This window comes from Bactrocera oleae, chromosome 5 (genome assembly GCF_042242935.1).
Source record: "Bactrocera oleae isolate idBacOlea1 chromosome 5, idBacOlea1, whole genome shotgun sequence".
Lineage (NCBI taxonomy): Eukaryota > Metazoa > Arthropoda > Insecta > Diptera > Tephritidae > Bactrocera > Bactrocera oleae.
Genome location: NC_091539.1, coordinates 58,427,665 through 58,451,907, shown reverse-complemented (window position 1 = coordinate 58,451,907; position 24,243 = coordinate 58,427,665). Strand labels below are relative to the sequence as shown.

General features: G+C 34.7%; 3 protein-coding genes across 9 annotated transcripts; 1 reads left to right on the top strand and 2 right to left on the bottom strand.

The window, feature by feature from the left end:
- The first annotated feature begins 1,956 nt into the window (after positions 1-1,956).
- Positions 1,957-22,935, top strand: shf (WNT inhibitory factor 1). Of its 6 annotated transcripts, none has more exons than XM_014246403.3 (8): positions 1,957-2,104; positions 16,326-16,605; positions 16,742-16,984; positions 18,420-18,599; positions 20,418-20,618; positions 22,087-22,182; positions 22,247-22,450; positions 22,523-22,935. In XM_014246403.3, the coding sequence occupies exons 2-8, from the start codon at positions 16,332-16,334 to the stop codon at positions 22,552-22,554; spliced, it is 1,230 nt and encodes a 409-aa protein (XP_014101878.2). In that variant the 5' UTR covers positions 1,957-2,104; positions 16,326-16,331; the 3' UTR covers positions 22,555-22,935. The 6 variants fall into 6 exon arrangements, with proteins under 6 accessions (XP_014101878.2, XP_014101884.2, XP_014101871.2 ...); XM_014246409.3 differs by having other exon boundaries at positions 16,724-16,984; positions 18,420-18,563; XM_014246396.3 differs by having other exon boundaries at positions 16,724-16,984.
- On the bottom strand, positions 20,632-24,108 carry Coq7 (ubiquinone biosynthesis protein COQ7, mitochondrial). Its single transcript, XM_014246426.3, has 4 exons — positions 23,982-24,108; positions 21,172-21,562; positions 20,977-21,095; positions 20,632-20,900 (listed from the first exon to the last, which is right to left on the bottom strand). Exons 2-4 carry the CDS (start codon positions 21,551-21,553, stop codon positions 20,742-20,744), a joined length of 660 nt encoding a protein of 219 aa, XP_014101901.1. The 5' UTR covers positions 21,554-21,562; positions 23,982-24,108; the 3' UTR covers positions 20,632-20,741.
- Positions 22,929-24,104, bottom strand: LOC106626624 (RNA-binding motif protein, X-linked 2). 2 transcript variants are annotated; one of them, XM_070110456.1, is made up of 2 exons: positions 23,982-24,104; positions 22,929-23,631 (listed from the first exon to the last, which is right to left on the bottom strand). In XM_070110456.1, exon 2 carries the CDS (start codon positions 23,595-23,597, stop codon positions 23,160-23,162), a length of 438 nt encoding a protein of 145 aa, XP_069966557.1. In that variant the 5' UTR covers positions 23,598-23,631; positions 23,982-24,104; the 3' UTR covers positions 22,929-23,159. The 2 variants fall into 2 exon arrangements, with proteins under 2 accessions (XP_069966557.1, XP_036232006.1); XM_036376113.2 differs by lacking the exon at positions 23,982-24,104 and adding an exon at positions 23,837-23,912.
- Positions 24,109-24,243: the final 135 nt, after the last annotated feature.

Below are 24,243 nucleotides of genomic sequence, written 5' to 3'. Positions count from 1 at the left end.
CCCTTCTTCTTCAATAGCGAGGTCAAACATTGGTTTAACGATTACCAACGAGGTTGCACGTCGGTTTCGGATGAGCCATGGTCAAGATCCACAATCTCATATTTGCAGACCCCGATTGAAGGTGCTCGAGATAACTGCCATAGTAAATATCTCAAAAGAAGAAAACCAAGTTTGCCCATTTCGAACAACAAGCACATCCATGAGACCGATCTAAAGGCTCTTCAGTTGTCGAAACAGTGGCCTTCACCCGACGATTCTGCTTTGAAGAAGTCGGTCCTACCGGCTGGAAAGTTTATGGGCTAACGTTTTCTGTTATTCAAGAGGTGTTATCTACCTATGGGAGCACAAAATGGTCACATTGCTCCAATATGCTGAATTGCTGGATGTATTCGATGTCGAAGTGTGGGAAAAATAGCCCCATGACGGCTAAGACATTGTATTAAAAAAGTCACTTTAAGACATGTATTTTTTAGACGATTTAAAGAGATTTGAACATCGTTGAGTTAAGTGAATCGAGCTAAAAGAAGAAATAAATAACCATTTTTAAAAAAAATTCGTTTTTCCTCTCTAAGCTTGAAGGACCGCCCTAGTACCTATTCCAATGAGCATAACCGTTGATTTTAGTTCACTGAACTGAGTTTAAGTCGTTATATAGATCAGAAAATAAGTCCGGGCCAGGTTTCTAGTTAAGTCTAGTTAAATGTTGCACATTCTTTCTGCTGAACGAGAACATAGCACTGAATTCCCATTCATAACTCTTTCGTAATCTTAATCCCTCCGTTACTGCTACAAAGTTACGAGTTCAATGAACATTTGGTCTAATAATTCATAATTGTGATTCACGTCACAAATATAGTTTCTTTACGAAATGAAAAAAAAACCGCAGTATTGTGTGACTTGAGCAAAATCACTTGTTTTTTTGATGTTTTTGTGAGTGATAACATCTTTTAAATGTCCACCGCGTTCATCGTCTTCGGTGCTCATTTCACTAAAGCTGGCTCTAAAGACGTATTCACATACAACTTTCTTCGCTTTACGTAACAGCTCATACTAAAACAATGAAGCGAAGAAAACAAAGGGTATACCGATATGAACGCTTTGCTTTCAGTGTTTATCTCTAATAAAACTGGCGACTGTTGCTTGACAAATCGTAAAAAGATGAGAGTTGCTCAAATATTTGCTTGGCTTCGCGTTGAAAACTTTTTATGTGAACGTACTGATACAAAAGCTAACTTTTCGGTCAAATTAAATGTCTGACGCAAAGCGAAGCAAAAGCTGTATGTGAATTGGCCATTCGAATAATTATTACTCCTCCAGTTTTTTTTTTATAATAAATTTTTATAATAGGGGGAAGCATCAAAAGCCGAAGTGCGGAACTTTAATCCGCTAAACCTAACCTACTCCCAACCCAAATCTCTCCCACGGAACCACTGGACCAAGTATTACTTCATGGGAGCGAAGAAGATTCTCCTCCATTTATGTTTTGGTATAAGCAGCATTTTATAGTCACAAAATAGTATTTCTTTGTCAAACGAAGTTTTTTTTAAACATTTTTTTTAAATACCAATTTTTTCGTCTCTCATTCTATAACTCTCGTACCAATTGGCATATTCTCCTGATGTGAAGTTTATACACAAGATGGAACGTTATGAACTTTATGTTTTCGATAATAACAGTTATTCATAAAGATATACACTTTTGGCTTGGAGGGTATACATAGAAACCACAACAATTGTGGTATCATCTTCGAACCAACAACAACATCTACCACTTTCGCTCCCACCGCTTCAAACCAACACAAAGCCTACATCGCAATATTGCCGCTTGAACATCATCGATCGTCTGAGATCATCGAAGCAAACTTCCTCCAAACAAATCGAGTTGGATAAAGGAAACAGCGCAACAAGCAACGGCGCAACGACACAACGAACAACCACCAACAGCACCAGTCAGACAGTCGCCGAGTTCGTACACGCGCAACACAGTCAGTATTAACTTGAATGCGATACGGTGTGAACGTGAACGTGACTTGATCGCATCGACGTATCGACCGATAAGCGGCTAAGAAAAGCAAAACAAATTTTCTATACGAAACTTGAAGCGGGTAAATTGAACTTGGTGTTTAGTTGAAATTCTACTTGGAAAGCCAAATGGCAACAACCAAAGGCTCTGCTTAAGGAGCATCATTAGCAAGTAAGGTGTAGCATTGTTGTGTCGCACTGCTGCGACGAGTGGCAGGAGTGTGGCGGTGTCAAGAAGTGGTAGAGTGCGTTGCTGGGTCGACCGATGGCCTGATGTGGCTTTATAACTCTTTTTCTTCGCTTTATTTGTTTTGTTGTTGTGTTGTATGAAGTGTGTGTAAAGTGTCTTCGCTGCCATGGTGTTGGCCATTATTAGCAATTTACTTGCCAATCTGAGAAGGTCTTAAAAATATATGCACATACAATATATATAGATATGTATGTATTGTTATATGCATAAATGCCCGTATGTGCGTATATGTATGCATTTATATGTGGATGTGTGAGCAAACATTGTTGACTTTACCTGTGCGCAGTGTTTGCTGAAATATTTATTTGCTAAAATAATTGAAATGTTATTGGCTAAAATAAAAAAACAAATAGCAGCAACAAATATAATGAATTAACTTGACTAAGCATGGACAATGTTTACAACTTTGTGGCAAATGAGGGGTCATTATATCTATTTATTTATCCAGCATACTGAAGTTGTGAATTCCAACTCGATTTTTTTGTTGTTGTATATTTTGACAGGAAACACAGCAGTTAGTAACTACTAAACCACTAACATCATAAATGCCTTTACTGTAGATATTTATATATGTATGTATGTACATGCAAACATACAAACATACGGTTAAGTGTCATAAAAAACTCGTAAAAATTTGCTGCTACGTTGTTGACAATCACTGTATAAAAAACAAATGTGCAAAAAATTATAAATTCAGTAAAAATTTGCGGCAACAAACCGGCTGAAAAGAGCCACATGCATACCGCTTACATACATATGAACATACAATATGTATGTATGTACGTACACATCTGTTATCTGAGTCAATAAAAAGTTAGGTCGCAACGTGCGTCTGGGCCCATACATATTTGCGTATGTTTATCAATTAACGATGTATATTGATTTTGAATTTGGACTATATCTACGTTTAATAGTTCATTCAAAATACACAAACATACACGCATATGCACATATTTATATACACATCCGGTCAATCAAGTGCGTGTTCCTATGACAAGTTTAAATGGTAATTATACCCTGAACAGGTGTAAAAAGTTTGGCACGAATTTCGTGACGCGCAGAAGGAAACATCAGAGACTCTATAAAATATATATATACGTATATATTATATATTTATGTATATATAAATGATCACCAAGATGAGCTGATTTTGCCGTATTCGTCTGTCTGTATATACGCGAACTAGTCAGTGAGTTTTTGAGATGTCGATCTGAAATTCAAATCAAATATCCTTTTCTGCTGCTCAAGTGTCAGAACCGTCGATATCAGATAATTATAGCATATAGCTGTCTAACAAACAGACCGATTGGCGCAGATCATTATACAAAGCATCGCTATAAACTCCGAAGAAATTATTCAGATCGGACCAGTATAGCATATAGTTGCCATTCAAACTCACCAATCAAAATCAAGTTAAAGATTTTCTTATACGCTTTTATGCTTTTAAAAATGCACATGTAAAAGGTATTATAGCCTCGGGGTAGCCAAAGTCAACTTTTTTTCTTGGATTTTTTTTTATGACTTCATATCGACTTTTTTCTGGGTATTGGACCAAACCAATTTTTTTTCGAAAGATTTAGTAATAAATAAGAAAGAAATTTCGCCGTTTACGAAGTTAGCTTCCAAATCCAAATCTTATATTAATCATAGTATTTAACCTGCAATAAGTAAAAATATGGGCATCATCCACATTTTCTTTTATTTTAATGGTGTAAACCGTTTTTCGTTTCAAGTTTATTTGACAAATGCTATAAGGGGTCAAGATCGGTTCCTCCTTTTTGGGGGCTAATTTCGAAAAATTAAAATAAATATTGTTCTTACTAATAACTCAATTTCTCGAAAAAACCGAGATTTGTACGGCGTAATCAATCAGTTGTTGCAAATAAACATACATAAATGACCCTAAAAGTCAAAATAAATTCCAGGAAATATGAGTAAAAGATTCGCGAAACAATAAAAATTATTTGGAAATATGAGATAAGTTTCTGAAAATTTGCATTTCATAATAGAACTATACTGGATAATTAACATAACAAAAAAAATTTTATTAATAAATTAATTTGGGATTTTATTTTGCATTTTTAATGCAATATTTTTGAGTTAATAAATTGGCAGCCCTGCTGTGAAGTAAGCAATTTCCATTGCTAACTTAAAATTTCTTAAAACAAAAATTTGTGCAGTAGAACTATGTACAAGTCGTTGAATGAGGCCTAGAACATGATATGGAAATTAGTGTGACATTATTCTTAATGCAAGCTTTTCACAGCAAATCTATTAAGCTATCTGATGTACTGGCAGATATTAACGGGACTAAATTAAACGGAAGGATGGAAATCATTATGAGCTATACACTCGAAAGAGACGAGATGGACGAGAGTTGCACTAGCTCTATTGATGCTTACGTAATATTTTTCATAAAATCAAATAAGTTGATAGCATAATATGGAAATTGAGCATGATCCGTTCCAATTTCAAACTGCAATAATAGCACGTCTTGAGGATAATACGTGCCAAACTAAATTTAAGTGTATTCAGCATTCACCCAAGTTAGGGTGGGTAGTACGCTTACTCCAATTTCTGTACGGTTTGTTATGAAAGACCTCAGCACTTATCTATACATTTTTCGCTCTTGGTATCTCAGTTTTAGACATTTGGCACAATTTCGTTACATGGGTGTTGTTATTACACAATTTGGCTATTTTTAGAAGAACAGACGAGCGAGGAGACTGACATCATAATTCAATTTGTTTTTTCGTAATTACATGCTGTAAGAAATTTATACTCGTATACATTGATTTATTTGTATTTACATATATACAATTTTGGGAAATAGGTATTCGAATTTTCGACTCATTGAGTGCCCGCAATTGTGTAGTCTTCCATCAAAAAAGAGTATACTAACGAAATATTTTTGATGAAGAAAACAATTTGTTGTAACAAGCAAACAAACACCTTTAAAAAATTCAGCGAAATATAAAAATATTTTATGAAAAACAGCTGCTGCTCGACGGCTAATTGCGACTCCATAAAACAACTGTTTTCTTTTATAAATTCCGTATGAAAATTTTTTCTAAGCTTTTACGAAAGACCCTATTTCTAAGGAGCTATTATTAATATTGATATTATGTACATTACTCATTCATTGCAACGTAAATTTTCGGTACTCAACAGTACAATTAAAAAAAATCACTGCTAAATGCCTTCATAGTTGGAACTTTGATCTTTGTGCAATTTGTCTCTAGATGGACTTTGGGGTATATCCAATTGTAGATTTAAAAAAAAAAAAACTATTTTTTTATTTGCATATATGTATGTACAACGAATATATATATATATTTGGGAATTTTATCCGAAAAAATTTTGAAGTTGATCCGGCTAATAGTTTTGGAGATAGAGCGTATTTGTAAGAATATGCGAAAATGCGTTTTTTTCGAAATGCCGGTAAGCAAAATTTCTCCAAAACAGCTTGACTGTTCAACATGAAATTTTCACACGACCTTCATAGATTTAATTGTCAGGTGCTGATTGAAGCAATAAGATTTTTGACAATAATTTTAATTTTTTATTCCACACTAAAGTGTCAGATGTTTGTCACAAAAAACGACTTTTTTTTGGGAAGCTGCCATTTATCAAAATACAAAATTTTTCCTAGTCCTTCGATTATTAACTACAATATATTCATCTTTAGTAATAATAATCTTTCTAGTTTTTGGATTTAAGCTAATTTTAAGCGGCAAAATCTTTCCCACCGCCAGACACCTTTTGCGGCTGTCCACTTGGAAAATTTGATGAAGTATTATTTGGGACGGTACACAGACACAGTATTTTTCAAAAAGCTTTTTCAAAGCTCGGAATTTATCAGTTATTTGTAGGTACATATCGGCTTCACTTCATACTGGAAGTTTTTAAAGTATTTAGGAATTAAAAATATGAAAATTAATGCGTTTTGTAGAAACCAAGTTTTAAAATGTAAAATCAGGGAACGATATGATTAAGAAATTTCTTAAAGCAAAACAAAGCAAATTTCTGGTGCTCAGCAGTTAAACCTTAAGTTTGCAAATACAAAGACTGCCTTAATCCTTATAAACGATTAGCTTATCTTCTGCCTAGATTTAGATTGATCTTCGGACATGTTTATCAAACTCCTCCTCTTCTCTGGGTTTATCTATACATTTACATTATATAAACAAATAAAAAATTAATACTACGAATTGATGTGTTCATCATAATGTCCATGTAATATTCTCATAGAATTAAGACACATACTCACATGCAGTATACATATATACATTCACATACACACAAGAAGAGGAAGTGACCATTCCCACGCTCAAATAGATGTTTTATTAACTCATTCTTTGGCCCTTGAAATGCTTTTGTCACATTCTGCTCATTTGTATACATCAGCAACAGCATCAGTCGACACCTTCTTCTCCAGCGGTGATGTACTTGTGCGCCTGTACGCCTGTATGTATACATGTAAGTAAGGGTGTGATTTGTTTTTCTTTTGTTTTATAATGTTGCTGTTGTTGTTTTTTGGTGCAGCATGTGAACACTTTCAGGAGCAAAGAAAAAAGTGAAAAAACTGAGACAGCATACACACAAACGTTCGTAGATGGTCAAGCAAATGAACAGTTGAGACGACCGACAAACAGTTGGACATTGAACGACAATACCTGTAATATCTTTAGAACCAGAAAAAAAAAACAAAAACAAAACACTATAAAAATAATAAGGAAAAGACAGAAGCAACACACTTATAAATCTCACAGACTAACTGGCTAAGCTAAACGGCTTTCGCTTATCGCTTGTTCGGCTAGCTGTGCCGGGTGGACATGCGGCTGTTAGCTGTTGGCAACGGTCATTGCGGCTTGTTGGGCGTCTCACTGCCTCCAGTTAACCGGCTTTTTGACGCTGATCGCATTTTCCGTAATTTATTTGTGCCTCATTTCTTTCATATACATATGGATATATTTAAGCCATACATTGGAGTTGTTGGTTATGTCTAAAGGCAGAGTAGTCCTATTATGTATGTATAGTGATGGAAAATGGGTGAAAGCATAACAGTAAATGTTAGCGATTATGTGGTATTTGACATTGATGTCATGTATAAGAACTATTCCTTTAAGAATCATTCAATTTTTTGATGTATTGCTATCGGTCGTTAATTTCTTGAATTATGTGTTCAGGATCCAGAAACGGCACACACCGAAATTCACACAATTTTTCACAAATGGAATGACGGATTGTCAAAAATCAAAATTTTGACTAGTTCTTCGATCATTACCTGCATTCATCTAGAATAATAATTAAATCTTTTAGTTTGTGGATTTGAAATAATTTTAAGCAGAAAAATCATTCCCACCACAAACATCTGTTTTCGTAGGTCCATCAGGAGATCGGTCACGGGATCAAGAGAATTCAAAATTTTTCAAAATGAATAGTCGTTTATTAAAGTACCTGAAATTCTGTTAAGGCATATTTTTTTATCTACATATTTATTAATAAATTGCTTAAACTGCTTCTCATTAAATTTGACAGTACCAGCCGTTTACTGACGTCACATTAGCGAATGCTTACAACATGCTTAACTCTCTGAATAAAATATGGGACTAGTGGTTTAAATATTATACAAAATGTTTGTTCACTTAACTCCCGAGACAATCTCTTTTACTACAGGGTAAATGAATGAGCATTGCTCGTCTGGAAGTTACCGGTTGGCCACTTTTAGCGGCTGCAGGTGTGCAGACATGGTTGGTGCGGAAATTCGAAGGAAGTTACTATATGGTGATAGCAATCTACAGAAGCTACCCACTAAAACACGTAGAAAAACATAAAAAATATATGAGTTGATATACATATGTATATAGTGGTATATATGTATATACATATGTATATAAAAAGCAGAAGCAATAACAAGATAAAAAACAATCAAATGAACAGCAAAGACGGCAAAAGTCAGTGGCGCGTTAATTTTTTAAGTAGTTAAATACGTGCTCACCTCGCCACACTCTTCAACGTTTAAATTAAGGAGTTATGTTGACTCTGCATTCACATGCATACCCACGTGTATATGTTTGTATGCACATAGGTACATATGTATGTATGTCGGTTATATTTATACCTTGTAGTAGCACCAGCAAGAGCGTTAGTGATGTTGTTGCTGTTTATTGCTCTTTTTGCCGGCCTCTTATGTTGATATTGTTGCGCTGTTTTGATAAGCAGTTTTAGCCGGTTTCTTGCCACAAATTACAGTGTTCAAAATTGGAAGCATAAGCGTTAAAAATTTATTTAGCATATTTGATTCCTCAATCTAAAACCACATTGATAAGTTTCACCTGTTTGTTCCTCCCAGAAACATGGGCGATGACGAACCGAGATGAGAAAGCACTTGGAACATTGAAAAGAACTTTTCACCGCAAGCTCTTCGGAGTCGTCCGTTTGGCCGATGTGTGCCGTAGAAGAGTGCATAAAAATCCAAAGAATGCGCTGATTTGCCATTGTCGTGCGCATGGAAGACGCTGCTCCAGCGAAAAGCTCTTCGACTCGAGACCAATGAGTTAACAATGGCAGCAAGGGTGACTACGCATCCAATGGAAGGACCGAGTCCAACTAGCGAGACCCCGCAAAGTATACCGTCTGTTTTCAGCCCACACCGACCAACGGTTGTAGTTGCAAAGTAGAAGAAGAAGATATACTTGTATGTAAAATCTGAATCCAAAGTTTGTGCAGCGCACACTTGAGATCCAAGGTCCCTAGTTTTGGATGATATTGTCAGTCTGCTTACAAAATATTTTTCAGTACTTCAGTCGCTTTCCCTTTCAATGAAGACGACTCGCTTCCCTTTCGAACTCTCGAAAATTATACTTGGTTGCGCTTATAGCCGATAGGTAGTATCGATGTTTTACCCTTGTATGAACATTACGGTTAGTTATTCGGTTTTCGATATGAAAACAGCCTTGATAAAAACTTGATAGTGAAAATTTCGTAGTAGGGACTGGTTTTTGCTATAATTTATTATTCTCTCCGCTGTGGAAATCTCCAAATAGGGTTACAAGCTCGCGCACCAAACGCTCTAGGAACTCCTTGCTTGAAGCGGAGTTCGTTTTTATCGAGATCTTATAAACTTTGCTTCATTTAGATTATTCGTCAGAGTCTAATCGGTTATAGCTCTTAAAGTATTATCAGAACTTTGTGGTCTTTAAAGACCCATTGTGATAGACCCCTTGGTAACAGCCGACGAATTGTTGAGGGTAGAGAAAATGCAGAAATTCCCAAAATTAAGATAAAATATGATACTTTTAAAATATATTAATATCGATGTAGGATGTTGACAACTTATACAGCCGAAATAGTTAATTGAAATTATTTGAAATATTTAAATAGATATTTATGATCATCAGTCCACTGTGGATCGGTATCATTTGGTGTTTCCACTTATTGTGTCGTGGCCGTCATTCGCGCCTTCGTAGCAATAATAATAGTGATTGTTGCTGTTGTTGGTGATACGTTCTTATAAATCATGTTCATGCCGTCCTCTCTGTTTACGTTGTTGCTGATGATTTCAAGTATTATTTCTTTTGTTATTTTTTGTTTTTGTTAATGGCTTGTCAAACCGTGCACTTATCGTGTTACCTCTTCTTCAACACTTCGTTCACCTGATGAGATCGATAGTCGATGCGGCACAATTCTTGCTACCATCGCTTGATTGTCATATGCAATTTCATAAACTATATATGCACATATATACCAATATATTTATACCCATTACAACACATGCAACAAATGCACATTGATTGTGGAGTGGGTGATGGTTTTTAAGGTGTCGATATCGATCATATCTCCCCGATGTTCAAATACAGTGGCTAACAGCTTGGTGAAAGAATTTAAAGTCAGACAAGGATGCCAATTTTAGGTTTTGTAGCATTATCAAGTCATATACATTTATTTGATTATGGGTATAAGGTATGCGAACTTATTTCTGTATAACTTAGAGTTCTGCTGTTTAACTCTTTTTGTTACTCAATGGCAAACGAGATAGTAGTGGTTGACTACATTGTAGCGGTTTTCAGGTTAGCTTAGATTTAATACATATTTTATCATCCTCATGATGGGATTTTTTCCAGCAGGAAGATATACGTAGATGCTTCATTTTATTTTGCGAGACATTTTTTTTTTAAAACCTTTTTATTTGGTGGGAATTGTGAAGATAGAATTTAAATTGATTTCCGACAACAAGAGAGATTTATATCTGAAGGTTATTCTGGTTTACGAAGCTTGTCGTAAGCTAGCAACGAAGATAATGAATAGGTCCCCATATGAATCGAAGAATTAATATTTTAACTCAATGTGTTACTTTAATATCAATTGGGTCCCAACAATCCCGATATAAAGTATACCAGAAATCCTTAAAATATACTAACCCTAGTTTGAAAGTAGATCCAGTTAACCCCATGGGCAAAACTTCTAACTGCTTAATTCACTTAAGACATGTTGTGTTTCTAACTAACTCTTCATTTTTGTATAACACTCCCTTCGTAAACTTTTGCCGATAAGATGCGCCAAAGATACTCGATTAGATTCAAGTTCGGACTTATTGCTGGCGACTCCAATAAGGGGAGGTCGATTCCAGAAATGACATTGTAAACAAATATCGCCATTAAACTTTTCTGCAAATGGAAAGCAAATTTATGCAAGAAAATCGGTATACATTTGCAAATCCAAGACAGCTAAAAGCTTCCTGTACCAGTAGAGAGCCACCACCATGGTTCCGCTTATAGCAAGACTTTCGGGATTCCTTGGATCACCACAATCCTTTTGATTTCCAACTGGACTATCCACATTAAACTTTTTTAACGTTTTATATAACTTTTTCAAATTCATTCTTCCAAAGCTTGTACTTCTCATAAAAAGTAAGTCGGGTATTTTTATTTCGAGTTAAAAACTTTGGTATAAGCACCTTGGCAACAAATTTACCGCTTTAAAAATATTGCGCAAATATCAATTTTACGGTGCTATTATCCTCAGTCCCAAAGTGCAGAGTAGTTAATCAATTATATTTCGAAAATACTTGTTCCATTAGGAATTTACAAAAACCTGTATATACTAATCCAGTCAGTGGTATAGTCTCGCCCCTTAGCGAATTCTACATTGGAACACCTTGTGCTCATCAACCGAACCTCTACATATTGATTAGTTGCTCCTAAGTGAAATTAACAAAGCTTGCGTCGATCTTTTCTCCTGAAACATTATCTTCTTTTCCAACACAGCGTGTCACTTTCGTTGCTGATGTTGCATGAGACCGATATTATTAGCGCAGTTGCACAACCTTTCTGCTGCTACTTAGTAGATCCCATAAATGTAGACATACCTACATAACATTGCATTAAACCTTGCTAAATATAAGCACACACACACACATATGTATGTATGTAATATGTTGGACCCTTTCAGTTGTCCAGCGCTACCCAGACGTTCATCCGCCGCTTCATACGTTATAAGTTTCTCACTTACACATACCATACATACGCACATACGAGTATATACCAGATGCGTATGAAAGACTTTTTTGCTGCATTTTTTGTTGTTTTGGTTCGTCAATATGTTGTCGGTGTTTCGGTTCGAACTGCCCGCTGTTCGACGCCTTGGTGTTTATTGAGGTGTTTGTCCATTTAAGCGTTGCCTCAATTTGCTCGTTGAGCCTTTTTGTTGACGTTGTTGCCATTTTCTGTCCCGCTGTTGTAACATTGACTTTTTCTTTCTTCTTTTATTCGATTATACTTGCTGTTGTTGCATTGGCTCTCTTGCCACTTGTATTGTTAAAAGTGCAGATCCACTGGTTGCCGTTGTTGTCGTCGACGGCTTGGTCGTATTCTCAACGTCGTCAATCGTCTGTCCGCATTCGCATTGCACAGCAGTCAAGCGTCGGGCAAATGGAGCAGTGAGCTGGCTCACTTAGTAATAAGGTGTGAGAAAGGCAATAATCGTAAAGAGCTAACAAATTGTTTGCTGGAAGTTAGTGTCCGATGATTGTGTCGTTGCCGTTTACGTTGAGCAGATATTGTGCATCTGTTATATTGTGGTGTGAGCGCTGGTTGCATTTGTGCCGCCTACAGGTGTTGATGTCGGAGTGGTTAAGTGATAATTAATGGAATATTGAATGTGCTGGTTCGGGTAGCTGATTACTTACCGGTCATTATGATTACATGTGTAATAAAAATATGTGTTTTTTTTCAATTTAATCTAACGAGTGTGGAATATAAGCTTTTGAGGGTTTGGATAGAAGACACTTAACGAAGTCAAATTGCGAGGCAGTAAAGAAATACCGTTCTCATATATTATTGATTTCTGATAAATGAATACAAAATTAGTGGTTTCTAATATCGCCGCGTATGTCTGTTACAAGTTACTTTAAATATTGGACTTCGAATTTAATAACTTGAAACTGATATTTTGTGAGGAAGTTTTACGGATCCTTTAATTCAAAGTGTATTCATTTGTTTATTGAATGATGCTCATAATGCAGAACTTGAAATTTACATTGTCAAATGGAATGGAAATACCCAAGGAATTGACCAATATTGAATTCGATCTCAAACAAATTCGAAATGGTTATAGATAAAACCGTTATGACCTGATTGGCGAATACCTATGTACATCAACATTAGCGAACTCAGTTTAAAAGGTCAAAATTCAGCCTTATTTATTATTTAGGCATGTCTAGGATTTTCAAAAACTTTTATTTTTAAATAAAATAGCGGAAACAAATGTTTTCGCCGTCCAACTCCCTGTAGTGTCGAAATATTCCTGTCAATCAGCTTCAGCACCTAAAACTTTAGACGCGTTTTTGTCGAATTGCATTAACTCTTTAACTCTTTAATATCATCTTTAAACTAGATTCCTGCGCCAATACGAGCTAACAGAGCTTAATCCAATTTTCCATAAACTCATTATAGGACTCGGCTGGGATGGCCTTCGGTGCCTTAAACGAATTTTGTTTTTTATTTTGGTTTCGTTTTTTTTTTTGGAGCGTCATTCGCTAAATTGTTGAACAGTTTTGAAGTCATATTAACAAACCCACGTCGCGTGACTAGTAGTAATACATTTGATCAATGTAGAATCCTCAGCTAAGCATCTCAAACTACCCAGCTTACGCTTGATGCTTCTCTTTTGCGTTTTCTACTCGACGTCGTTTTTGCGAAAGATCATTTAGTACGATTCTAGCATTGAGTTGAGTTGATTCATAAGAGATAATGAGATTCTTCAACACGACGATTTGCAAGCACTGATTCTTTAACTTTTCGATGTTATTGTCATTAACAGAGATGGATGTACGACTTGCCTGTGGCAAGTTTTCAATGATTTTGCGACTTTCACTTAATGTCTTGTATCAACCAAATACTTGAGTTATTAATAAAGTAGACTCCACAAAACACTTTGCAATATTTGCAACGATTTCGTAGCCGTGATTTCATTGTAAACACACTATTTCAAGCAAACTCGTTGTTCAATTTTTTGCCCATGGCAAAAATCGTCAGATAAACTTTTCGCGTCGTAAATAAACTGCTGCCAAATACACGAACATAAAAAAGTTTATACTAATATAATTTCATCAATTCGATTTGGGCGCCCAGTTTAAATGGACCGGTGTGGGTCAAATTTGCTTAGATTGCATTCCTTTTCCTGCACTAAAACCAACGGCTATGCAAATCAAACCGCTTCATCAAAAGTGGTCTCAAAATATCCAACACTCATATACGCTTTAATAGGCATTCTCGTGATATCAAATTCCATAGATCCTACGAGTAGCACACTTACAAATTAAGTATGCACTTACTTCCGGCGATAACTTCAGTTTAATTACTTCTTAATTACACTTGGCTATTAAAAAGTAAATTAGTCGCTTGTCAACACCCATGCCCATCAATGACCATTGTGATCTTCACAAGTCTACAAAACAATAATCACGTCCAACCCAACTTCACTACACAAGCATAATTAATTTTAATTGCTTGCCGTTCCCAGACTTGTCTCTGTTGGTTTCTTTCATTCAAAGAGAGCACCAATCGCCTTAAGCAGCGTAGACTTCTTTATTACACTTTGAAGATCGCTGCGAGCAGTTATGCTTGTTGCTTTTTAACTTGCTTGAGTATTAATGGGGTATTTTTGTTGTTATTCTTTGCATACTTGCTTGGCTTATCTCCGATTTTCGAATGAATTGGTCTAGATTTTCGGTTTCTTATTGCTGTATTTGTATTTATAAATTCTCATTCGTTAATTTAGCTTTCACTTTCATAATATTGCAATTTTCCATGACATTTATTCTAATATTCACTTCTTTCTGGGCGAGATAGTTTAAAATAATCAGACTAGTTTTTCAGTCACTGAAAGAAATCTTTGTTCGCGTACTTCAAAGCTCTTAAAACAAGGACGAAAACTGACGAGTTGATGAAGTATTTTCATCTCATTCCGCTTGCCGCAATATCTATACACATCTTGGAGTCATTGCCAATAGATCGATTTTGAACTTTTGTTTTGGTTATATGACTACTCTAGTATATGTGATACCGGCCGTTTCGACATATGTGCAACTTCTTGATGAGAAAAGGACAGGTGCAAAATTTCAAATCGATAGCTTAAAAACTGAGTCACTAGTGTGTATATATACAAACAGACGGACATGACTAAATCAACTCAGCTCATCATGCTGATTTTTTATGTACCTATATATTTTATAGGGTCTGCGACGACCCCTTCTAGGGCACTTCGTGGCAAACTTAAAGGGTATATTCAGGGTATAAAAATATATTTTATGAATAATTTTATCTTTATTTTAATCGGTTAGTTTGAATGGCATCTATATGTTATTGTAGCTTTGCCTAGGACCATAATATTAATATTATATTTCATACAAGAACTTAATTTTTATCGGTCAGTTTCGATGACAGCTATAGTGGTCCGATATGTTCGAACTTGTCTCGGACAATAATCCTTGCTAATTTTCGTGAAAACATCTTGGTGGATCAGTGCAGCACCTTGGGGAGAAAAAAACGTGTGCACAATTTCATATCGAAATCTCAAAAATTGAGTTATTAGTTCGCGTATATACAGACAGGCGACAGACATGGCTTAATCGACTCAGCTCGTCAAGCTATTCATTTTTATATATAATATGTTATATATACAAAACTTTATATGGTCTCCGACGATTCCTTCTGGGTTTTACAAATATCGTGGCAAACTTGATATACTCTGTTCAGGGTATAACATAAGAAGGAAACATAAAAAGGCAAAAGAGTGGGTATTTTAACTTAAGAATATTTGTTATGCGACAGAGATGACAATCTGAGCAGGCGTAAAAATTTTTATGTTGCTATATTTGTGTGATAACATCAAGGCGCACACAACAAATGGGAGATGAAGCTCAGCCAACCTTTCGCAGAGTTAAAGGTCTATATTACTTGTATATACTCGTATATTAGTTGACGTAATTCAATTATGAAGACTATACATAGAATTTCTAAGAAAAATATTTGTTTGTTAAATATATTTTTATTATAGACTTATATTAACTTAGAAGATTAAAATTCCATAATACCATATAGAGCAAAGGTGATCATATTATAGAGCACATACGTACTTATCATAACATACAACGCGCATTAAGCAGCTTGGACGGCGCAAACTTCTAATCCCACTGTCCTTCTGCATTTTATAGCAGGCATTCCGGGCTGCCAGTAACGAATTATTCCGCGAAAAGATTCTAAAAAAGTCATTACAGCCACAAGATAAAGTAGTATTTCGCAAGAAAACTACTTCATATATTTATAACAGCACTTGACAATAACAGTTATTGACTGCAACAGTCGTTTCGCCATTTATAGCAAATAGTTTTTTCTATTGCCACAGCATGCATAATGCTCACAGCAACAATGTAACTCTGCCTACATACAATACATACATACATACATATATACGTTAAGTATTTATACTTAGTCGAGTATATGTGATCCAAAGTTGCATACTCATCATATATAGTATTAATGTCATTGCAGAGAAAAATGTTTTACCATACACAGATGTCAGCAATCAAGTGGTTCTATCTAATATCGCTGATGCTGCTATTTTGCTGGAGCAGTTTGATCGAATGCAAAAGGCAGCAAGCGCACGCCAACGATGCCGATCATGAGCTTAGGAGTTTAGAAGATGAAGGCGGTGGTGGAGGTGCCGGAAATCTGGGGAATGGACACCATCAGGGGCATCGCAAAAAGCATCGTCAGCATGACAATAAGCTGTCATTGTGGATCAATGAACAGCAGTTGAATATGCTAAGTGGTAATGTATTGCTATGGGAGAATCTCCGCCACGCTCACCAATCGTAGTATGGCAGGGACTCTTCCAAAAGTGTATTTGTTTCCATAAAAAAAAACCGATCTGATTTTCAAGATTAAAGCACTTTTCTTTCCACAAGGATTCGGTTCGCATGGTCGCATCTATGCCATTGAAAATGGTCACGTGTTTAATTTACCTGAAATCAATATCTATAAATTCTTGATTATACCCGCCGAAGTGAACTATGTGAATTTCACGTGGAAATCGGGCAGCAGAAAATATTTTTATCACTTCGATCGTTTAATTTCCCTGGATCATAATGTTTTGAAGGATCCCAAGCTTTCGATTGCGAAAAAAGGACGCATACCGGCTGAAGAAAAAGGTAATCAGTTATTGTACAAATATTAAATAAAATCAATTTAATTATTCTTAACCCATAATGTTCGTAATAAGGGTTAATTACTATTTTCGCAGTCGGTAAGACCGACCTTATTAATTGGAATATTAGTTCTCGGTTGGAAAAAAAGTTGTCTCTTTAATTTCCGATAGGTGACCCAAAGTTTTTAAAGATATAGATTGGCACTTACTTTTACTATCACTATCTCTATCACTAAGCAAATATCATTATGCTTTAAAGGGTGTTATCCACTCAAAAGCAAAAAAATTCAATTTTTCATACATATTTTTAAGCGATTTTATTTAATAAATAAATAAAAAGATTGCACATTTGCAATATTCAATGCATTGTACTTTAATAATGGGCGATTCATTTTGAAAATTTTTGGATTCCCTTGATCCTGTAGCCGATCTCTAGAGGCACCTCCAAAAAAAAGTGGTCTTGCGGTGACGAAGATGTTTCTGCTAAAATTATCTTAAATCCAGAAACCAAAAAATGTATTATTACTTTAGATGAATACAGCTAATGATCGAAGAACTAGTGAAAAAATTGATTTTTGACAAAAAGTCGTTTTTGTGAAAAACTTAAACCTTAAAGCGGCTTAAAAAATCGAAATTAGTATCAAAAATCTTATACCTTCGATCTTTATCTGACCAGTATATCTTAGAAGAAGAGTAAATCTGGAAGTTTTAAATCAATCAGTCTAGCCGTTTTGGAAAAATTTTTCTCACCGGTTCTGAAAACAAGGTTTCGAGAAAAACACGTTTAAAGTTGTAGAAGCTAATTACACTAGTTAAAAAATCCTTACAAATAAGCTTATATCTTCGAAACTATTTGCTGGAACAATTTAAAAATTTCGGAGAATATTCTCAAATATATCTACATTCAATATATAAGCACAAAAACGTTTTTTTTTTTTATTTATTTACAAATGAATAAAACCCTTAAAATTTACCAAAAATCTTGACGAATTAATTTATATAAGGTGCACTTTGCCATTTTAACGTATTCAAAAAGGAACTGAAATATAATATAATTAAGGATTAGCGTAGCTCCGATACCATAGAAAAATGTCTCTCTAGTGTTTCATTCACAACTTGGAGGTTTTGAGCATAATATTCCGGTTTTATTTAAAAATTATGTTAAAAGAAGCCTTTAAAAGGTGTTCTGTGGGTATATACGAGTATAAAGCTCAGCTTTTTTTTCAATGCTTGCAACCTCTAGGTTGACACTATTGTAACCGATTCATTGTCTTTTTCTGTCTTCTTTATGGTTTCGCCCATTTTAAAGTAAATTAAACCGTTTACAGTTAGGAGCAAGGTATTTTCGAAAATGCACTGTTGTAGTGGTAAATAAGAATATTTTACATAATAAACTTCACATCACCTTCAATCAATCTATATTTTTTTTTTATTTACAGATTTCAGTATTTTCATGCCGTGCGTTCACAATAATTCAGGGACGGCTATGTTCACAATCGGTTTGTCCATACACAATCGTCGAGAGAAGCTGTTGCCTGGCACGCCGATACGTTTGAATTTCAAAAAGGAATGCGCACACAGAGGTAACGCTTCCATCTCTACACTAACATCTTCGCAAGGTAGTGTATAAAAAGAAATGCTTCCTTTACAAAAATACATACATACAAACTATAAAAAAAAACATTGGCTTCTAATATACATACTTTTTTCGAAATTTATTTTCCCGATAACCGCAGTGGGAGTGTTGAAATTATTAGATTATACTTTTACTTCGAATCAAGTTTTTTTTTCATTTTGGCTTAATTTAATATACCTGATGATTAAGATTACACCATTTTCAATAGGACCTCTACGGTTGACGGCAATTCTATGAACTCGTGCTATTTGAAACAAAAAATTGAAATTAGAGAAAAGCTTAGTTCATAAGGTTCCGAACATTAAATACTCGTGTGAACCATAAGCATTTAAGAAGACAAAAATAGATCGATAAGTCTGCAAAACATAACCTCATCGATATTTACTATGTAATGTCAACTGTATGCTCGAAGAGCCTCATTTTGTAACTTTTTTTATTTATGCATCTATAGATAGCTCAAATAAATCATTCTCGTAATTTCATTTTAAGTTTCCCGAATTCGCTTCAGATTATTAGGCTGTCCGCTGCATCCGATCAAATTTGACCCGCACTGACAAAAAAATATATATATTCCCACGTAATTTTAAGTTTACCGTATAGGCTTCGGGTCATTACGTTTCTGTAAAAGCTTCTGGTATCTTGGTACGAGTCATGCATTGACGCACTTCATACCCAAAACATTAACCAAAAAGCTTGAGTCGAACCATAAGAGATTTTAAAGTTGTCTCTCTCAAATATTTGTGTTTGTTATAAAGTAAATGCCCCAAAACCCTTCTACAACATTTTCAACGATTCCGTAGTTATGATTCCATTCGACTCACAATAATTGATATTATATATGGAGAGCAAACTTTACACGTACAAGAAAAAATGTTGTACCAATATAGGAAAAATTTGTTTATCTATTCGGTTTGCGCGCGCCGTTGATGTGGATCAGTCCGAGTCAAATTTGATCAGATGACAGATCTGCAAAAAATTGTTGCATAACCCCGTTCACTGAGGACTACTAGCCCGAGAGTAATTGTCCCGATTTCCCCCTCCTTTTTCCTTTACTGTCAGATAGTATTGGTATGGTAGGTGCATTGCATCTATTAGAGAGCGCCCACCGTTTAAAACATTTATAAACAAACGTTAACAAAAAATTTAATCAACTGTTCCGGGAGTAAAAATTTATAAATAGAAATGTGCACAAATGTAAATCTATGTTGTTGTTGTTGTGTTAGCGTTAGAGTTCTGTCGAGTTTAAAGTCCTTGGCCGTATAAAAATGCAGGCCCGTTCCGGTTACGTAGACCCGACCATCGCGGGTACGAGTTGTTGTTGTAGCGGCAGAATTCTGCCGAGTAAAATGTAAATCACTCAAACTATATTGTTTTGTATTATATTGCTAAATGTCGAAAAGTAGTAACTCACATTCCCACTGCGGTTGAAACACAAACACATCATTGGCTGGCGTTTTTATTGCATTACCCCAACTATTTAACGCTACGCTTATTAATTACTAAATACATATAAACTAATGCCTAAAGCTATCACACATACTATACATATAAACATATGTACATATATGTAAATATACATTAAGAACTGCTTGTCGAGATTTGTAGAGTGCCTGAGATGTCTAAATGCGGCGCTAAACTGCTTTTGTTTATGCAATTTTTTATATATCCGATATTATTGTTGTTGCTTATTTGCCAATGCTTTTAGTAAGCCTACATTTACATATATAAGTACAAACGTACATTTAAGTTGTAGTTTATATTGATATTTTGTGTTTTTACGTTTGAATTGAATAATTTTAAGGTCCGGACCCGGAGTGTAATTTGAAATGTGGTGATAATGGTTTTTGTAATCATAATAAAATTTGCCAATGCAAAGCAGGCTATACGGGTCAATATTGTCAAACGGCCTTTTGTTTTACACAATGTTTAAATGGCGGTAATTGCACAGCACCATCGGTCTGCACCTGTCCCGACGGCTATCAGGGTACATACTGCGAAGGAGGTAAGTCAGTGTATTTGTGCATAATAATTATTTTATTTAAAAAACAACTTTTATACAATACAAATATTTACATACATAAATACATATATGTAAAGAACAAATACTACATTTTTTTTTACATTTTTAAATACGTTTCGAAATAGCAATAGCTGTCTTACAGCCGATTTTGATAACTTCCGTAATTGCTTTATAAAAGGGTGCCTGTTCAGCGCCACAATTAATACCCGTATCATGATGTTCTTGTTCCTCATCACGGAACTTTGTTATTGTATCCAAGAGTTCCTGAAAGTATAGTAAACGTAAGAAAATAGAATACATACACATGAATTTTTTTTTTTGTTTTAATGCGTTCAATCACCTTATCCGGTTTGGGGGATTCCATAATTTGTCGCAATTGTTCATTGTAATGCTCCACGATAACTGTCTCCACAGCAACGGTGCAAGCCATGGCAGCTTTTTCACCCAGCAATGCAGTGCCTAAGGCAATGAAACTCTTAAAATGATTTGTAATCAAAAATAGCAGCAAATTCGCTAATTTCTATGCAGCGCTTACCCGCTCCCAACATAAAGCCGGCTACATTCCAAATCGGCACCATAATGGTGGGTCGCACTCTGTGCTCTTGTATGAGTGTTTCGAATTTTCTGCGATGCTCCTTCTCCTGTTCCCACATGTGCGCAATAGTCTTGCCCATCGGACCTTTACCTAAAACCGCCATTTGACCGGCATAAATACGATCGGCACCCAATTCACCAGCATGATCAACACGTATGATCTCATCTGTCAATTTAGTGGGCCGCTTACGTAGCGTCGTGGTGGATTCTGGATTTTCTTTACTTCCATGCTCAGTTGCGACATTTTGCTGAGACTGTTGCAGTATCGGTCGGCACCGTATGAGGCGCCAACTGTTGTTTGATATGTTCGAGAGGCGCAGCATGCTTGAATACTGAGTGAATGAGAAAGGGAAAAAGAAAGAAAAACAAAAAAAAATAATAATAAATACCACTCAAAAATTTTAAATTATAATAAAATCTTTTTGATTTATGAAATGTCACAAATGAAACCGTTATCTGCTTTAATAACGCGCCTAAAAGATACTATGTAAAGTGAAAGCAACATAAAAGTGGAGTTCAAACTTCTATAAGCGAATTTTGTAATATTTTTACGTTTAAACGTTTTGAAAATCAGTTTTTTGAGTTAGCAATTACCCGATATATAAATCCGGATCTGTTCCAGTTAAATCGACCCGACTATCTAGCTGTTCAGGAATAATAAATTTACCAAAATCTTCAAATTGTGCATATTAAGAATTTAGAGTTTAATTATATACAATTTTTTTTCATTTTACGGAGGTGGCACCAACCTAGATTTTTTTATACCAATCAAATACTTATTACCTATTAAGTTTATATTAATCAAAATATGTAATTCAGCCGCATTTATTTTTAATAAATTATTAATATTTTTCAGGCATCTGCTCTGAAAAATGCTTGAATGGTGGCAAATGCATACAGAAGGATAAATGCCAATGTTCAAAAGGTTACTATGGACTGCACTGCGAATTTTGTAAGTGCACACATATATCTATAACTTTTAATTTTATTTGTATGTTATTCTAAATTTTGTTTAGCTAAATGTGTAATTCCTTGTAAAAATGGCGGTCGTTGCATAGGCACCAATATTTGTCGTTGTCCAAGCGGATTGCTGGGCAACCATTGCGAGATCGAGCGCATACAACGCTCAACCTGTAGGCGTCCTTGCAAGCACGGTGTCTGTACGGCGAATAAAACATGTAAATGTGATCGCGGCTTTTATGGTCGACATTGTAATGCAAGTATGTGGCGTAATTTTCAATGTTAATTTCGATTACAACAAATCATACTGATTCTATTATTTCTCTTTACAGGAATTAAAAAACATCGTAAAATCAATAGATAGGATAGATTATATTTTATATTTTGGACAGATCTCTCTGCTTTAAACTTTACTACTTCGGTTTTAATGGAAATAATAGATTTGTAAAAAGTTTGCTGTTTATTTTTAATATGACTATCGCTAATCGACCTACATATATACATACATACATACATAAATATAAACTTTTATCTTCAAATGTTTTGTGTAAAAAGTATAATTAAAACTACTATATTATTCGTCTGCCCAGTAATGGCACGTTAGAATCATTTATTTCTAGAAACGTTGTGATAAACCATTTTTGTTTAATGTAACAAAATTTTACTTCAAGGAAGTCTGAAAATGTCTAATTTATAATTGGAAGTAAGCATTTTTATAAAAATAAAATAAAATATGAATTTAAAATGTAGACTTTTAATTAAATTTTTATTTTGATATTGTTTTTTGCCATCTAGCAAAAGCAATAATACGAGGTAAGTAATTTTGCGTAGTGACCAATGTTTATATTTAGACATATTTGAGTGCGACAACACGCTACCTACATTATTATATATTTACTATGTTTTATTTAACTGTTATATTCGGTAAATATATTATCTTTAAAAAGATGTGCTGCGGCGTGTAAATCTTTATGTTCGTTCCTGTTTCTGCACCATTGGTTTTGGTGCACAGCCCTCTATATACAATCTAAGTGTCTCCTCGTCCATTTTTTCATTCTCTTTTGGTGGTTTATAATCGGCGACGTGATCCACGCGTATTGTACGCCCAAGTAGTTTAATACCATTTAAATTATCAACTGCCAAGATAGTAGAACGTTGGTCTTCGTAACAAATAAAACAAAAACCTTTTGACTTTCCACTACTTTTATCCCTTATCAAGTTAATATTCACAATTTCGCCATACTGTGAAAATACACAGATTATATCGCCTTCCGTTAGTGTGTATGGTAAACCACCAACAAAGATCCATGCTGAATCCTTATACATATCATGCCATGATTTCTTGCCACCTTTTAAGTCAGTTGCACTGAGTTTAAGAACATTCTTCACATTTGTCATAGTATTCATGTTGATAGTTATAATAGCAAATGTAGGTATATTCCTGCAGAAAGTTTTTGTAGAAATTCTTAGTTTAAAGCAGATATTATATTTTGGTTTTGATAATTTATTAGACGAAGGTTTACACTGTCGTTGGCACATAAAAGTTGTATAAGTATGTATATATTAAATATATACTTTTTTTACTTTTCTTACTAAGTGCTAATGCTAAACATAATCTAAGGAATCCTTATTGGAATCCAACTCACCGAGTTAAGTAGATTCAACTATCTTATGCGGAGTATAAGATCGCTTTATTGCACTACGTAAGTACATATCAAATAAGCAAATAAGCTAATATTTGAGAGATTTATAAAAAAAAAAGTAAGTAGTGCGTATACTGTCCTTACGTACCTGATATTTGTCTTAATTTCTTTCTTTAAATAAAATGCCGACAAAATAAAATTATGTATGAAATTCACAAAACAGCTGGTTGTAAATAAACACACAAAGTTGTACAAATGCCCTCAAAGCGATGCCACATACCAGGAATAAGTAAACATTCACGAGAAGAAATATTTTTTACTATAAATTGTGTTTTGTTTAAATAAATAAATATTTTAATACATAATAATTTTACTTTCCAACTCTATTTACATTCCATATGAAAACTTTA